The following is an 18,071-nucleotide window of genomic DNA, read 5'->3' as shown; positions in this document are numbered from 1 at the left end:
TTCTGCTCTTGTGTAAAGGATTTTCAGCTTCAAAACTAAATCTAAGTGTTACACATCAGTGAAATTGCCACATTTTCACATATGTAAATAACATTTTTTTTAAAGAGGGAAGGAAAGAGTTATGAGAGGCTTGCTTTTATACTATTTGTTTCCTTTCAAAGAGACTTGCTGGGGTGGGGGGAAGGGAAACCAGAAAATAAAAACAAAGTACAGTGTGAATTTCTTAACTCAAAATTACTTGATCCATAAGGCAGCAGGATGAATGATCTATGTTAGGATCATTCACCTGCCAGCATCCGTTTGTCAGCTTTTAGAAATTCAGGCTGTTTTCTATTCAGAAGCCTCTGAATTTTCTTTCTTTTAGGCAGATCTGGAGTGGACAAAGATGAAACTCCATAAGCATCACTTTTCTTCTAAAGTGTGTTTTTGTGGCAATGTAATCACTCTAGGAAAAAAAAAAGGTGAGAAAACAAAAAGTTACTTTCGGAATTTAAGTAGGAAGTGCTTCCCCCGCCCCGGCTTCCCCCACCCCCCCCACCCCCCCATCCCACCCCCATCCCCCGCCGCCAACCCCCGGCTCTAAAAGGAAAAGAAATCAAACTAGTAGTTTTTGAGAGCCATACTGAGGAGCCAGCTCGGCACGGACATGCCTAACTGTGTCAGCCACCTGTGACAAAGGCTAGCGTGAGCCCGGCCAGAATGCAAGGGCAGGTCTACCTCCTCCCAGTGGGGCCAGCAAGTGCGCCAGGCATCGGGCAGACAAAGAGAAGTTTTGTCTTCTCCTACACGCTTGACTATGCCCTCACCAGATTAGGTGGCACAAGTCAAAGGATTTAAGCACAGCCTTGGCGATAGCCTCCAGGCTTGGTCACTGAATTTCTTCTAAAAGAGCAAAGTCATACCTGTAAAGGAGATTTGGTTGACATCGTCATCTGTCTAATAAAAAGCGGCTCTGGTATTACTCTCTTGGCCTTCTGCTTATTGAGAGGGTGCATAATGGGGAGTGGGACAAGAGGAAGGGGGGTCTGGCACACTGGAGAAGGCACTGGGCTGGAGAGGGGATGGATGGGGATAAATGGTTAGTAAATTGATTATGGGATGCTAGTGTTCCTTTAAGACCAGGTCCCATCAAAGTACCATGTATTCTGTTTCATTACAACCAATCTCAAAGAATCCGTGGAAAGCACCGCCCAGAGTAGGCTTCAAGTACAAGATCTTGTATTAAAGCAGCAGTATACATTATAACTATTTATTCTTTCAGCAGAGGTTTTAAAAACGTAACAAACTTGCAGGTGGATGAAGCATCAAATGTCTCCATCACCCCTTCCGCCTACTTGCAGCTATTAGTCATAACTCATTATACAGGGCTGCTCCTCTACATTTTCCTGTCAGCGGTGGGTTTAGGAAATTTTAGGTTCCGTGGATCTATTAAGTTTACACAGGATGAAAGGCGCCTGTGAGAGTTAACTGTGAGAGTGCATATGAGCAATGCAATTATCTGCTGCAAAATGAGCATCATTGAATTTTGCACAAACTCTCAGCTAGATGCTTTTAACAGAAATTTAAGGCTAGAAAGGTATCTCACCAATTTCCCTTGCTACTTTGTTTTAACAGGTTCCTAGATAGCACACTGAATGTACTTTAAAAGGGATTTCTTATTAACCTATATAATATACCACATTCTGTATCTTTTCTAGAAACATACAAATCAAGCCTCACACGATGACCACATCAACAATTACACTAAGCCAGAAGTTAGGGGCATTTGTTACTACTTGAGTTGTTTTACTTTCTTCTTTACTCTTGTTTAAATGAGACTCTACTAAAAAATTGATCCAGATTTCAATTGCTTTCCAATAACGCCTAAACCAACACGGACTGAATGTTTGATAACATACTAAAACCTAGAAAATAACGGTGTGACTTCGAGTTTACATTACAAAATGTATTTGTCAACTCTCGATTAACTAAGCTAGTAGAAATGAATAATGCTACCCAAAACAAGATAATCCAAAAATAATTTAATTTGCTTTTGAAATGCACAATGGGGGGGCGCCTGGGTGGCACAGCGGTTAAGCGTCTGCCTTCGGCTCAGGGCATGATCCCGGCGTTATGGGATCGAGCCCCACATCAGGCTCCTCTGCTATGAGCCTGCTTCTTCCTCTCCCACTCCCCCTGCTTGTGTTCCCTCTCTCGCTGGCTGTCTCTATCTCTGTCAAATAAATAAAATCTTAAAAAAAAAAAAAAGAAATGCACAATGGGAACTCGAGCCACAGATTTACCTTTGTAATCCTGTTTTACTTAGGCCAATATTAAAATCAGTGGACATTCCCTGAGCACATTCTAAAGAAGAGCAAAAGGAAGTGACTCAGAAGCTTGCTGGGTGGCAAAGGAAAACAATTCAGGATTAAAACTCCACCGGAAACGCTCTGCAAAATGAGTATCAAAGGGCTGATAATCACATCTTAGTTCTGTCTCTTGTTCATTTTTTTGGTCTCGTTCGTTTTGATGCCATTTCACCACCAGAAAGGTAAATGGTGATGTTTTGAATAATGTGGCATGCTTTTGTGCTGTGTTATTGCCACTCGATACTGACAGGTTACAAATGATGACCTTATTGGATTAATCAAAGACCTTTTTAAGGTTAGTTCCACCCCTTCTAATGGGAGGGGGATTCTTCAAGCAATTTTTCTCTGTAAGGGAGAAAAATTCATTGGACTTCAATGGGTCAACACATTTTCCGACTCCTGCCCCCCAAACCTGGCAAGTATTATTTTCTTCTCGAAAACAAATGAAGTAAACTTTTCTGTTTCAATTTGTATAATGCTATAAACCTGAACATTAATCTTTAATATACTAATAAAGCACACATGACTTTAATATCCCTGGAAATTTGTAGGGCGAGCCAAGAAAGCCGTTCCTCCAGGGCATTCCAGACCTCTTTACACGAATCATAAACATGCCTCTATTATGGTTTGAAGTCCAAAGCAGCAATGGTTCCCTTGCCCAGAGAGAGCCAAAACTATAACAATATATCCAGTTATTCTCGCTTTCTCTTTCCACTCTCCCCAATCTCGTTGCCTTAGTTATCTTTTCAACTCCAATTTGTCTAGAACTCAAAAAACTGTTTCTCAAGTTCTTCTGAACATTCCTCATTCCGCTTATTCGTCAACACGCTATCCCTGCAATCAACTGGTGATCACACAAACAGGGGCAACCAAGCAAAGTGTCGAAGGCAAACAAATGAAAGGAAGAGAAATGGAAGCAAAGACCCCAAAGATGAATGTACAATAACACAATTATGTTACTTAGCTTGGTGTTGCCTTTAGCTTATATACAGTTCTCTCTCTCTCTTTTCCCCAAGAAGAACAGATCATCATCCCTTTTTGTGTCCTGTGAACATACAGGAGGGTCGTTGTCTAGGAATTAATAAAAAATCGAAGTGCTGTCCCTCAAGGGTGAAAACTGGCGCTAACTGCTGCTAGTCTTTACAACACCAATCATACCAGACTATTGTCTCCTTTCTAGACCAGAAGAGCAGATGCTTCTCCCCATGGGCGTAACGGGTTTGTTACAGAATGGTTCAAAGTATCTCTTAAGGGAAATTGATGACACTCGTAAACCTCCATCTCCTCAAAGGACAGTTTCAATCGCGGTACACCTGCCCTTCACTAGCCAGCCCTGGACCACGTAGGCATGTTCTTTCCAGTTCTGCTTATCTGGATACAAACTCTTTGGGGATTTTTATCCTGGGTCAGCTTCTCCACTACCTCCCGACACACACTTGGGCCACTTCACTCTGCTGCCTAGTTACTGCAGACTTAAAGAATGCAAGTTACTAGAATTCTCATATAGGCGGTCTCCAATTTACAAAAGAGACATATTCCAAGGCTCATTGTTTAGTCGAAACTCAGAATAAATTATCCCGCAGAAGTAATGTTATACATAAATGGTGGATAGGTTCGTAAGTTCATCTAACGCACGCCTATATTAACCTATGCAGTTCTTGAATAAACAGAGGAGCTGCTTTGACGGTACCCAACCATCACTTACAAGCTCATTTCTGTGGGAGGAAGTATTTGAAGTTCCGATTTCAGACTCCGGGAAAATACCTTTTTAAACCATGGCAAGAGGAAGAGTGTCCCCCTACACCCCCATGGCGGAAGTCACTGGGGAGTGGGTGGGCTCTCAGGGGGAAGACAGTGTTGGTATCCCTTGGAGGCTGGAGGCACAACTATGAGAAGGCAGAAGTTAACAATCACGTTTATGGGTCAGACTTTCCAGGGCACCGTGGGTACACATGTGAATAGTTTTCAAGATGAATTTCAAGATAGACTTCCTTGATATTCTCTCTAAGGTTCAGGCCTACAAGGAGAAAATGAGTAATTATAGAAAGGCAAATTATGTAAATTGTGAAAACTAGCTGAAGTGACTACAGTTTGGGGGGAATTGGATATTCAATAAATCCAGAAGGTCTGGCTAGCATCAGACATATTGTGGTCAATCCAACCATGAAAATAGCTTTAAACACTGGCCCAGCTGCCTCTGTGCCAAGTGGGAGTAGACCAGGCAGCACTGCCTTGGACCTGCAAAACAAGGAGCCCTTCAAGGAAGGTTGTTCTGCAGGCTAAGTCCCAACAACGGCTGTGGAGTAGGAACAAGAAACATCCGAGGGAGGGGGCACTGAGTCCTTTAGGAGCCCCGCAGGACTCCCAGAGCGCTCCTCACCTTTTCAGCCAGAGACCGACCAGGAAAGGATATGGTTTCCTAAAATCAGGGACACACATTTGGCAAAAGGCACGGGAGGGCCAAACTCCCATGGTACATCCAGCGCAACCCTAGCCCATAAGAAGGGTGTCACGAAGCTAGTGAGAAAGAGTAACTTTCTCATTTCATAAACAAGTATTTAAGTACATATTTTCCGTTAATTCTAAAAGGAATCAACCAGAAAATTATACGGGACCCTCTTGAGGCGCCTGGGTGGCCCAGTTTTGTGTCTGCCTTCGGCTCATGGCTCCGATCATGATCTGGGGGTCCTGGGATCGAGTCCCACGTCAGGCTCCCTGCTCAGTGGGGAGTCTGCTTCTCCCTCTGCCCCTTCGCTTCCCCCTGCGCGTTTTCTCTCTCTCAAACAAGTAAATAAAATCCTAAAAAAAAAAAAGAAATTACAAGGTACCCTCAAAAAGAATGTGAACCTGTAATAGGATAGACGTCTACATTTTAAAAACTCTTAAAAAACATCCTATTTCTCCAGTGTTCAGCCCATATTTCTAAAAGAAGACTCTTTTTTTTTTTTTCCAAAAGAAGATGGAAATGTAGGACCTGTATCCATACAACCAATAACCAAGGCAGAATTGCTAGGGCATATATTTGAAGCTCATATGGCAAGCACAGTATCTTGGCAATGTTATCAATAGCTTTAAAAGTAGCAAGTCGATAGTCGTGGTAAAAACTGAATGTGTTGCAATATATTCATTTCATTATCATAAAAGGTAGCTTTTTTAATCTCTCACTTCTCACTGAGGACCAAGCAATGTTTTCCAGTGAATGAGCCTAACCATCTAAGAGCCTGGCAGCACCTTAGACAAAACATACTGCAGGCTTTAATTAAGCATTTTACAAAAGCTATTTTCCGATAGTGCCAATAAAACGTCTGGGCTATTTTTACATAGTCTTAAAGCATTTTTTTTTTTAAAAAGGTGCTAAAGAAAATGAATTTAATTTTAAACAAGGATTTTTATGTCCTGAAGATTTGATTTTCAAGGCTTCTAAAATCTATTTGCCTGACTGCCAAAAGCAAGCTGGCTTTTTAAACAAATGAAGAGTGTCTATTTCTACCACCCTCTTGCTTCCACCTGTCTCACTTTATCTTGTTGTGCCCACTGTGATGGTTTAGATCAGAATATCCAGATTGGATACATATGGAAAAATGAAATTAAGAGACTTTTGGCTATGACTGGCAAATGCCAATGGATTATTGGGAAAACCAAAGGTATCTGACTTCAGTTAACGAAATGACCATTAGTGGAAGTTTAGGGAAGGCACCCCCATCTCACTTTCTTTTCCTTTCAGTGTCTCTGTGGGACCCCATAGCCACACAAGCTATTTGTGTTGAGGAGGTAAGATTAGCACACTCCTCCCCAAGCCAGATTTAAAACATTCAATTCCAGTACAGGTCAAATTCTTTTATTCTAGGAGCCATGGTGAACAGTACAACGCGATGAAAATTACCCATGCTCTGGCAGATGGTTCACAGCTGTAACACTCTGAATGAATTATTCCCCCCCCCCAACAAATTGCTACTATTAAATTCAAGAAAACTCGTAATTTTTTTCAACCCTTGCCTATATAATAATCTGTCATCAATAGGAAAATAAAAGATGGAACATCCGATGAGAGGACGGTGTGATGGGCTGGGTGGAGCGCTGGACTCAAAGTCAGATGTACGGGTTTGGTTTTCAGCGCTGTCACTTACCTCTTTGACCATGGGAAAGTTCTTAACAGCGGCTTCAGCTCCAGGACCTACCGTCCCCCAGCAAAATAACGAATGTGAATGTGTTTTGCAAATCATAAAGCAGTATGCAACTGTTAAACATTCCCTCAAGCAACAAGTTGACAATTCAACAACAGTCCTTTTTAAATCACACACAATATTGATTTCTCCCTATACTGGTTACTCTCACCTATTCCAACATGAAGATTTTTGTGTCTTTCTAAAGAAGCCCGAGTCTGTTCCCCCAAAACAGCTGCCTTCCAATGACTCTAGAGTATTTTGGTTCATTTTTGGTGATCTGGGAGAGGAAGGGAAACCAAGAGATCTTATTTGTGTTTTTATGTACCTGTGATATTATGCTGTGCTCAAGTCCTAGACCTTGTTTAAAGATGTTTTGCTAGTGGCCGAAATTTTTGCCCTGGAGGCATGACTCTTAGGAAGAATGCAAATGCATAGTGACTGCCAACGACTTCAGTTAACTTTAATTGAGTGAAGTCCCCTTTAATTGTTATAGGTCACCTACCTCTACTCCAAATGATTGTCCAATTTTTTTTTCAGGGGGTGAGGGGAAATGTTGCTTAAATAAGTGACCTGTCAATGGTGACCGAAAAACCTCTGCTATATGGAGATTTTATTCTAGTAATTTATAATAAATAAGTCCAATACAACAAAAGCCACTTGCTCTCAGCACCTGTCATTTACTGCAAGAGGATTTGGCAGTCGCACACTGAAAAGAAGCTTACACCTCCTTCATGTTAATAACAGTGTCGAACATTTCAAAAGGTAGTTACTGCAGATTTTTTTTTCTTTTTTTTGCTTTCTAATACCAAGTGCTATCACAGCATGACTGATTCAGCTGATCATTCTCTTGCCCCTTCTGCAGCTGCCCATATCCTCCTATCTCTGGAATGGAAAAATTGGAATTTTTCACCTGAAGCCCCTTCAAACTCTGAATTCTACCTCAGATCCAGTAGTAAAAGAGGCAAAAATGCATACATGAGTCGAGTCAGACCAAATCAAATAAGAAACTACATTTTCCTCCTAAATGCTACTGCTTACACAGCCCATGGGTTTAAAATGTGAAGACTCTGCCCTTTAAAAATTCTGTAATGTATTTAAAAAGTCAAGTCCAGGTTGTATTTCTGGGTGTTTCCAATTGTCTTGAACAAACGGCTTTAATGTACTTACTTATGTGCAACGTAACTGTAGGTAAATGAGCTGTCTCCCTGCTTTTTGGTCACACTTCATGTTACTTGTTATAAGCAGATCCCAACTCTAAAGACCCCAACCCTGAACAACCACGCAAACCATTTTAAATGAAAGTAAAGGCTATCTGAAAAGTGGGATTTGAGAACAGAGAACTTTGTGTCTCTACAGGTAATATTAACAGTAACAGCAATGACAAGGGTGATGGTTATGTAATAATTCTTGTACAATACTTACTAGGTGCCAGGCACTGTTCTAAGCACTTGCTTCAAATTAAAATCACCCTTTGAGATACATAGCTCCCAATAAAGACTATGCCTTTGTTCCTTTGTGAAAGCATATTTTTTCTCTTCTACCATGACACATACATGATAAATATATACACAGATATTTAACGTGGATATGAAGGTGAAGAGAGATCAGAAATGGGTGAAAATTATTCTATAGCTTTATAGTAAAAAAAAAAACAACCTATTAGAATCATCTGCCCTGCTCTTAGCACTTCACAGACAACATTCTACCATATCGATTTACATTAGGATGGAAACAAATGTCATTTCCTGCAATACATTCTTCCTATATATCTTTCTTTTTAGCTATATCTCAGCAAATTATGTGCCTGAGTCACCCTCAGGACCAACTACTTTTGCAGGAAACTCAATCATCAGTTTAAGCTGTGGAAACTTCGCTTCAGTGTGAATCCAGTCACAAAATAAAAATATATTTTGTAAAGTGCTTTCAAGTCCCCAAATGCTTCCACATTCATTCTCTTGTTTTAAGCTAACCACCTTCCTCCCTGTCAGATGCCGCCTCCTTGCTCCAGTAAGTCAATAAAGCCAGGAATTTCCTCAATGAGCAATACATTTCAAGGACACCAAACCTCCCAAACAGCTACAAAGTCATCTGAAGCTATTTATAAGTCAGCAACTTAGGCTAAAATAATGATAATTGGATCTAGATAATCCTTGGGAAGTCAGGGTTTATTGCAGGAACAAGATTTCACTAATTGTAATCTTTGTTTAAACAAAGAGTATTGAAAAGTAGAGACAAACATCTCAGAAAACATGTCCTTTGCAAAGAACCCCAGGGAAACAGGCAGCTTTGGCATACATCAGTGTCGCAAATGGCAACTTCAGCAGTTAGGTTCAAGCAATAGCTTGAGACCAATTTTCAGATGTACTTTACAGACTAAAACAGATCTGTTCCTGAAAAGCTGATTGTGAGTTAATTTCTTGAAAACAGAATTACATATTTTAAATACATGGCTCTGGCAGTAGTGGTGATCCTGCGTGTGTGTGTGTGTGTGTGTGTGTGTGTGTGTGTGTGTGTGTATTGGGGGGGGGTCAAAATTTAAAGGAGATCTGAATTGAATCCCCTGGCAAGCCAAAGCATCCTTTTGTCGTCCTAATGATCGCTCTTTAATGTGTCCGTGCTGCAAATGTGAGTTTTTGTATGGCAAGTTTTCTAAAGCAGGGGGGAGAGAGGGGAGGGGGCTACACCTGCACTAAATAGGGAGCTTGTTAGGTGACTGTTGTGATCAGTCCCCGACTTGTTCTGCCTGATCAAGCACAGTGGGCAGAGATCCAATCACAAAAGCATTCCACAAAGCAAGCAAAGCAAAAATCTTCACTAAACTGACTACTGGAATGAAAACTCCTGGGGTCCATCCCTTCCCTTCACTGGGAAAGAAGCACATTCTCACTGACCAGGGAAGGCACGGACTATGGAGACATCATCTTCGGAAATCATTTCCTGAGAATGTCTGCAGACGCACTGATAACAACGTGGCATAACGTACACAGTAGATTTACCCTAAGTCTTCCTTTCAAGTCTGACAGCTGCTACTCTCCCTTATTTCTTCCTTTGGAAAAGTAACCCTTTAAAAAACTTCCACTGTTCCCGGGGAAGGCTGCCCCTGGGGTCAGGTCTTCCGCCAGCCTTATTATCTTGCTTTACTGGATTTCCCAGAAGACACACCAATTAGATGTTTTCAATGCTTTTTAAGCCTTTCAAACAATATTCATACCCATTATCAAGTTGTCACCATTCCCTCTTTGCGGGAAGTTACATGAAGAAAATGAGGCACAGCGAAGGTGACTTGCCTGTCACTACTAGTGACAGGAAAGGAACACTCAAGGTTTCTGGCAATGTATCCTGTGTAAAAACAAAACAAATCAACACAACAACACATTCCACAGCCAAACACGCTCTTCTTTTAATCACCTGTTGTTTCAGATTATGTTTTGTGCCCTCCAGACATTCAGGCTAACAATGGAGATTTAACCTTCTTGGTAAATCACAGCAAACTAGCGTAACAATGACTGCTTTCTAAAAAGCAACAATGACTGCTTTTTCAAAAAGTAACTGTCCAAGGAGAAAGTGTACCTCCCCCCAAAGTTACAGTCAATGATTACTGCTTAATATTCTGTGCTCTTACTAAAATTCTTGTAATCAAATATGGGTATTTGTAGCAGAGTAGCTTTTACCTGTTGATCTGAAAAGGAGTTGACAGGCTCCAATTTATGGTGTCCTGTTTGCTAAGTCCAGTAAGTGTTAGGGAAGGATGTTTGAAAGCATCCTCATGCTATATGGATATCCTTCAGCTTTAACTACTCCTAAAAAGTCAAACCAATGTTTAAGTGATAATCGAGTTTTTTTCCCCCAAATAAACAAATTGATGAGTGGATCAAAACTTAAGTTTTCGCAAAGATCACAAGGTAGTGCGCGAATAATGAAAACTGAATTCTACTTTGCGTGCTACATAGGCACCAGTTAATGGAATGGGAACTCACTTTTTTCCTAACGCCTTAGACATCGATTCATTAAGCAATAACCATTAACTTCGGGAAATGAATTCCAAAATTACCCACCTCTGCGGGGAGAGTCGAACTTCTTGTAGTCGGGTCTGGCAAAGTCCATTCTCACGTACGTTTCGTCGTCGTCGTCGTCGTCGTCGTTGTCAGACTCCTCGAGCTCGGGGGGACTCGGCACAGGGCGGCGAGGTGGTGGTGGGGGCGCGGCCGCGGCGGCCCCGTTCTCACCTCCGGCTAGGTCTGCAGACGGGTTGGGGGCTCTCGGGTTCGAGCCACCGGCAACGTTTTGTGCCCCCCTGACCGCTTCGGAGGCCGCGGCGCCAGCAACAGGTCGGAACCAGCGGACGGAGGCGGAGTCAAACCCTGCGGCGGCATCCAAGCCCCTGGCTGCTGCCCCGATGCCCGGGGCCACGGCGAGGGCGGAGGCCGAGGCGGCGGCTACCGCCCGGCTCAAGGCTAAGGCTGGCACGGCTGCCGAGGCGGCGGCGGCCGAGGCAAAGGGGGCCGAGAGGTCTCTCTCGAGGCTGTCGGTTGGGAAAGCCGAGACCGCGGCCCTGGCGGACCCAAAGAAACTTTGCGAACGGCTTTGCGGGCGTCTTCGCTCTAGCCGCTGTTCTTCCTGCAGCAGCCTGGCTACAGGTGGTGGTTCGGAATAGCGGCCGGGGGAAAGAGAAATGTCCATACAGCACTCGGAAAACGGGTCGACCACATAGATGCGACCTGTTTGAGCATCATAGCGGATGGCACTGTCACCAAAAGGCACGATCGGTGTCATTGCTGGATTGAAAATCACTTCGATATAGTCACCCTCTTCCTCACTTGCACTGCCACCTGTAGCGCTGCGAAGTAGAGGTGCAAGTGGCCACCTAGCACCTTCCAGATAAAGGGGGTTGGCACCTGGAATGGCTCTTAAAAGATTCGAGAGCCTGTGTGCTGCGTTTGGAAATGGCAGTCCGAACTCAATATTCACATAGTTGGAAAAGGCGGATGGTCTGGGTCCAGCAATGATGCCCCACGAACCTGGCAGTCCGTAAATAAAGGGGGCTGGCACATTGCTCTCTCTCTTGGTGAAGTCAATGTTGACGTAGTCACTAGAGCTGACAGCTCCTCTCTGCTCATGTGTGGGCTTTTGTGATTTTGGCTTGATTTTACTTCCTTTTGTGATGAAAGAGAGGCGGTTAGGTCTCTTAGCCTTGTTCTTGGGAGGCCCATCATCTGAAGGCTTTGAGGGTGACCCCCCATCTCCAGGCTTTGAGAATGACCCCTGGGCTGAAGGCTTTGAAAGTGCATCTTTGGGGCCCCCGTTAGATGAGGCTTCCTTGTCTAGGCCCTTCCCCAGGACTTTTCCAGGTAACATGGGTACATACTCACTGTGCTCACTCTGTCCCAACGGGGAGCCCTGAAAAGCATTTGGCAGGGAAAAGTAGGAGCTCCAACTTTTAGAGGAAGAGCCACCCTGAGGATTTTGGGGGTTTTTTGGAATTGCACCGGCTCCAGGAGCCATAAACATATAGTCACTCTCACTGTCATTGTCCTTTGACTCATCCTCCTTTTCAGGATCCGGCTCTTTTGGGGGACTTGGGACAGGTGGTGGGCTCACTGTGGGAAACATCATCATGTAACCTCTTGAATCTTCAAAAGGTGATCGAGAGTGGCGTTTTGAAGCAGAGAAGTTTTGAGGAGCCATTGGCATATAATCACTGGAGCTTGTGAGAGGAGCAGCCACCCCTGGCCTCATTGGCATGTATGGGTCATCCTCATCTTCGTCAAAAGCTCTGGCTCTGTGGGGACCCTGAGCTGCACCTTCTGGGGTCTCTAAGTCTTTGACCTCCTTGGCCTCTTTGCGTTCTTTTGGGGCTCCCCTGTCCGCACAAAAATAGAGTCGGAACCTTCCCCCAGACTTCCCTTTACCGCCAGTTGCTCCAGCTGTTGGGGGTGGAGGGGGAAGAGGTGGTGGTGGTGGCATGTGCTGCTTGCTTTGAGTTAATTTGCCAAAGTAGGACCTTTTCTTCAGAGATTTTCCGCGTTCACCATTGCCATCGGAGGTTTTCCCACTTCCTGAGCCTTTGGCCCCTCCAGAGTTCTTGCCCCCGCCTGAGCCGTGGCCATCTCCAGGTCCCCGCCCACCGCCTGAGCCATGTCCCCTGCCGCCGCCAGCGGCTCCCTGGTCACTGCCCGAGCCGTGCCCACCTGCGGTGCCCTGGCCATCTCCTGAATGTTGGTTTCCTCCTGCACCCTGGCCCCGTGAGCCCTGGCCACCGCTTGAGCCCTGGCCGCCACCGGAGCCCTGGCCACCGCTTGAGCCCTGACCGCCACCGGAGCCCTGGCCGCCTCCTCCGGAGCCCTGCCCCCCGCCAGAGCACTGGTTTCCTCCTGAACCCTGGCTACTGGAGCCTTGGCCACTCGAGCCCTGGCCACCTCCGGAACCCTGGCCGTTTCCCGACCCCCATCCGTTCATGGGCATGTAGTCACCTCCGTTTCCTTCCTGACCCTCTTGGCCCTGAGGACTGCCTTCTTCCCCAGAGTTGCCAGAGCCAGAAGCTTCAGGAGACAGGCAAGCTCTGTCACTCGGGACTTCTGCAGGATGCGGGACGCGCACTGGGCTGGGTGGTAGGCGGCGAAAACAGCTGGCGGGCGCGGAAATCGCTCTTCTGGTCCTGCGCGCTCTGGGCAGGTGCAGTCTTCCTCGCCTGGAGGGGGGCACGGGTTCGCTGGGTGTTATGTGGCGCCTGGTGAGGAGCGTCTCGTCTTCCCCATCACCGACGGCCCTGAGGTGGTAAAACTGGTCGAAGCGGGACCTTCTCAGCCAGCCGCCGGGCTCGCGCGGCAGCGTTTCCAGGTGCCTCCTAGTGGACAGCAGGGTTAACAGGTGGGCGCCGACGCTGATGCTGTAGCTGCGGCATCGGGCTCGGTACTCGTCTGCGCACAGGGCTCTCATCTTCTCCAGAAACAGCTCGTGCATGTTTTGGGCCACCACACAGTCATCGACCTGCATCCAGAGCTCCCCGGGACCGATGACGGTGGACCTACCCACTTCCAAGAAGAAATACTGCTCCGAGTGCCCGCAGCGACGGATGCTCAGGAGCTGGACGACCACGCTGGCCACTTCGGTATTCAGCCTCACAAATACCACCTCCTCGTCGGTAAGACAGAGCCGGAACACGCCGCTCAGCTCTTTTCTGTGCCCCAGCCCCCTGGGTTTGATTATTACCTGCCACACATCTTTGTAGAAGGGTGGCTCCGCCGCCGCTGCAGCCGCCAGCGCGCCCGGCTCCCCATCCGGCTGCGCGCCTGGCGTGCCGCAGCGGCGGCGCTTGCTCTCGAGGATGAGGCGGCTGAGCAGCAAGTACCAGCTCTCCTGCTCCGACTCGTTCTCGGCCACCATCGCGAAGTACTCGTCCTGGGTGAAGAGGGCGATGAGGTGTCGATACCTTGCGTCGGCCCGCTGGCTCACGGAGAAGCACTGGTACAGGGTGATCACGCGCCGCGGCGGGATGAGCGCGGGGACCGAGGCGCCGGAGGCGGCCGCCGCCGCCGCCGCTGCCGCGGCGCGGACACTGTGCCGGAACTTCCTGGCGTTTTCGTAGTATTCCAGCCGAGCCGGGGCGTCGGCGGTCTCGAGTTTGAGCACGAAGTAGCGCCAGTGCCCATGCTTCTGCTTCCGCAGGTAGCCGCGTTTGCAGACTTCGTCCCCGACGGGGAGGTCCTCCTCATCGGACTCCGAGTCGGACCGGGAGCCAGAGGCCGCGGAGAGCCACATGGCTCCCGGACAAGACGACCCGGTCCCAATGAGTGCGGTCGGGGTGCCCGAGGAAAGAAGTGGGGTGGTCGCTACCGCAGCTAGAGCCGCCGCTGTTGCCGCTGCTGCAGCTCTCAGTCTCCTCGTCGCTTGGTCGCGAGCGAAGGAGCCACTCGCCATGGTGATGCACGACGGTTTTAAGGTGAGCGAGGGGGAGGGGGGGCTCGGGGAAGGGAGGGTTGGGGGAAGAGGCCGTCTACCCCTGTCCGCCCGCCCCAGCCCCCTCCCGCCTCGGCCCCGCCCCCGCCCACTCCACTCAAAGCGCGCGGCGGCGGGCAAAACAACACGTGACCGCTGCCTCACGCGGCGGCCGCTGCGACTCCAGCTACCGGCGTGGTGGAGGGCCGCGAGCCGCCGCCCGCAAAGGTGTGCAGGGGAGGGGGCGGCGGGCCCGAGAGGCTGGGCCGCCTTCTCATCCCCAGCCTAGATGCTCGGGGGATCTCCGGGCCTGTGGGCCTCGGGAGGACCGACGGGAGGAGGCGGGGTCCCGCCACGCTGGTCCTACTGAGGAGTCCACGAAGGCACGAGGGGGCGGGGGGGGGGAGGCGGGGAGGGGCGGAGGAGCGCGCGGCCCGCGATCGGGGCCGGGCGAGGGCGCCACAGCCCGGGCTCCATTGGCTGGAGGGGGCGAGGGGTGGCGGCGAAGGCGGAGTGCGGCCCGTCCCGGGCTGCGCCGGGGTGGGGAGCTGGCACGGCCGCGGGACAGTTTGTTTGTTTACTTAGGAAGCGGGAGCCAGGTGAAACTGTTGCAAGGTTCTCATTGGACGGGATGGGAGCCAATGGGAGTGTCTGGCAGGGAGGCAGCCTTGAATTAATTAGTTTGGGGAGCAGAAGGGGAGCCCAGGGGCGACGGGGGCGGGGCTTGGGTCCCGGAGTGGGTTCCACTGTGTGGCTGTCGCGCACGCGGGCGGTAAACAACCCTCTGCAAGTAGCTGCTAATGGTAGTGCTAAAACTCGTGCGGATCCCTGAGCCGCGGTGACCCGGGGACCGGCGGCGGGCGCCCTCTTTTCCCTCCGCCCTGTCCCTCACAGAAATCCTCTATCTCTGTCGCAGGCGGGTCCCCTCGCTCCCGCCGCGCGCCGGGAGCCGAGCGTCTCTGGAGAAAGTGTGGGCACCCCCTGGAAACGTGTTAACGATCAGGGCCCTCAGACCTGCCTCCCACCGCGCGGCAGGCACTCCCGAGCCCGCTCCAGCCCTGACAAAAGCCCGCGACTCTCAGGCACCCGAATAACAGCTAAGCCTTTAAAATGAGCACGATCTTTAATCAGAGCCCATTTCTAGTCCACGAAACGTAGGGTGGTTAAAGATGCGGTTTCTGGCTATTTGATTAGTGATGTCTATAAAAGCACAAATTTGGGGGCCTGCAAAGTATACAGCCATGTTGAAAAAACTCGGACTCGATTCTACTGAAATACGCCAGAGATGAGCTGTTATGATTATTTTCCCGTGAGAGATGTTTTGAAAGGCGCCTTTAAGGGAATTTCAAAATAATAATGTTTCCCTTTCCTTGAGCGAGACCGAAAAACTTTAGAAAAGGAAAGCTTGTACCTAGAACAAAGGATCACAGCGAATACATATCCTAGAATATAGTTCACATCCCTCGCGTCAAGAAAAGAATTTTGCTGAATTTCAGTCTACAATTTGACATCACAAAAATCAGAACTACTGCCTCCCTTGTTTCTGGAAAAACTGCTGGAGTGTAAGTGCAACCTCTTTAAGTCTCTCTCTTCCCTCTCCCCCCCCCCTCTTTCTCAGTTTGTCTTTTACTAAGATTTCAGCTTCCTAAGTGTGGAGATGGGTCAGTATTACATTCAAATGTCAAGGAGTGACCACAAGTGCAAAGAGGGGCTTGGGGGCAAAAATAGGGGGAGACAAATGATATTTCTCTCTGAAAGAAAGGAACGTTGGTTCACCTTTGCCCCTAGGGTGGATGCTGCAAAGGGTATTATTTATCAAATCTAACAGCAAAGGAGGCAATGTATACATCATAAAAATAAACCCCATCCCTGCCCTTTTAAGAGTTTGTTCTCTCTTAGGAACAGAATAAACATATATGGATGAAGGGCTCCTTTTTGACGCTCACACTTGGGGAAAAAAGAAATTGGTTTCGGTTGTCTCCAAAATGTTAGAAACATTAACGTTCCCTCTGCTGCCGCTTGTAAGCACAGCACATTCACAGGTGCTCGGAACAGCCCGAGGTTTCTGAAAGGGGCTCTTAGGAGCAGAATGAGTGTGGATGCTCAGAGAGCCCTGACTGGAGCTGCTCCCTACATATTTCAGCTGCCTGGTCACATACATAGATTTCCTACACTAACAATCCAAATGCTAATGAATAAAATAATTTGAGATTTTTATGATACGTATTATATCATGTATGAAACCACAGTTTCATGAGTCTTTGCAAGCATAGGGTTTTAGAGATGGTTTGAAAACAAGGCAATGCATTTGAAAGTGCTGTGCGTAAAGACATGGCATTTTAAAATGTGTTGAAAAGCATTAAATGGCATCCTGAATAAAAATTGGAAAATACTGAAAATAATAGATTTTTAAATCCTCATGTCCTTACAGAGTTTTGTCGTAGAGTAGTAGGCTTACAATTTATATCACTTTGTATCTTGTTCTTTTCACTTAATGTTACAAGGTAATGTTTTCCTGTATTATTACGGATCAACCTAAATATCATTTAAAATGCTGCAAAGTGTTCTAGGCAGCTGTGTATTAATGTACTTAAGAATCCCTCTGCTTTGGGCTATTTAGGCTGTTTTTATTTTGTAATATTATAGATAATGCTGCAACAAACAGATTGTTCCTATAGTTTTTTTTTTTTTAATGTTTAGAATCAGTCCCTTGGGGTGGAAACCAGGGAGTAGAATTACTGGGTGAAAGGTATGAACATGTGATGCATTATTTTTCAAAAATATTATATCAGTTTACCATGTCACCAATACTGATTGGCAGAATTGGGCATTCTTATTTTTTAAAGAAATCACTGATAAATGGGTGAAATGGTATTGGACTGGTCTTTTAATTTGCATTTTTGTTTACTAGTGAGATAAAAAAAACTTTTATATATATTTGCTGATGATAGATTATCTTCTTTAAAGTGTCTTTTATGCCCTTTGCTTTATCTCTTGGATTCTTAGTATTTTTCCTTTATCTTGTGCCACTTCTTTACATAATAAAGACATTAAAACTTCATCATATTCGTTGCAAGTTTTTTCCCCAGTCTGTTAATGAAAAACATTGCATTTAAACTTGATTCTATTCTTTGTTAAGAGGTGTGTAAATTTGGTACAGTGAGGTTTAGAGTGCAGCATGGGAGAGAGTGATTCACACGCTGATATCATCATGATCATTTCTTCTTTTTAACGATCTCCTATACCTAAGCTTATATGGTCTTTTAAAGAGACAACTAAGTTTTTTCTCTTATCAACAGACTCTAGGAGAGCATCTAAACTTGTTAAATGTTATGTGGTCCTCTTAAACAATACTTTGTCAAGCATTATTCTCTACTCTGGGGGAAACCCCTAGGACTAATAATCAATGTGTTAAGAAAGAAGTATGGAAAAAAAATTTTTTTTAAACAATCACAGTGAAAGATTACCAAGGCTGATCCTTTGTTTCCAAAGTCTATTATTTGGCCGCTTCAAATGTAGTTACAGATATAATGACATGTTGCAGGGAGGGATTTTACTTTGTTTCCTCCAATGGGAGAAGATGGGGCAAATATTAGTACTTGTGAACAGGGAGAATGTGTGG

The 18,071-nt window shown here is 46.5% G+C and overlaps 1 protein-coding gene across 1 annotated transcript; it reads right to left on the bottom strand.

Annotated features, from left to right (window-relative positions):
* Nucleotides 1-334: 334 nt before the first annotated feature.
* IRS4 (insulin receptor substrate 4) lies at nucleotides 335-14,431 on the bottom strand. The gene is given in 4 exon segments (XM_087859854.1): nucleotides 335-445; nucleotides 903-1,016; nucleotides 1,019-1,050; nucleotides 10,570-14,431. Coding segments are annotated over 4 exon segments (4,119 nt in total).
* Nucleotides 14,432-18,071: the final 3,640 nt, after the last annotated feature.

The sequence above is a fragment of the Ursus americanus genome, chromosome X (assembly GCF_024610735.1).
Source record: "Ursus americanus isolate L20-20 chromosome X, mUrsAme1.1.p, whole genome shotgun sequence".
Classification (NCBI taxonomy): Eukaryota; Metazoa; Chordata; class Mammalia; order Carnivora; family Ursidae; genus Ursus; species Ursus americanus.
The sequence above is the reverse complement of the archived record's forward strand: the minus strand, read 5'-3'. Positions and strand labels throughout refer to the sequence as shown.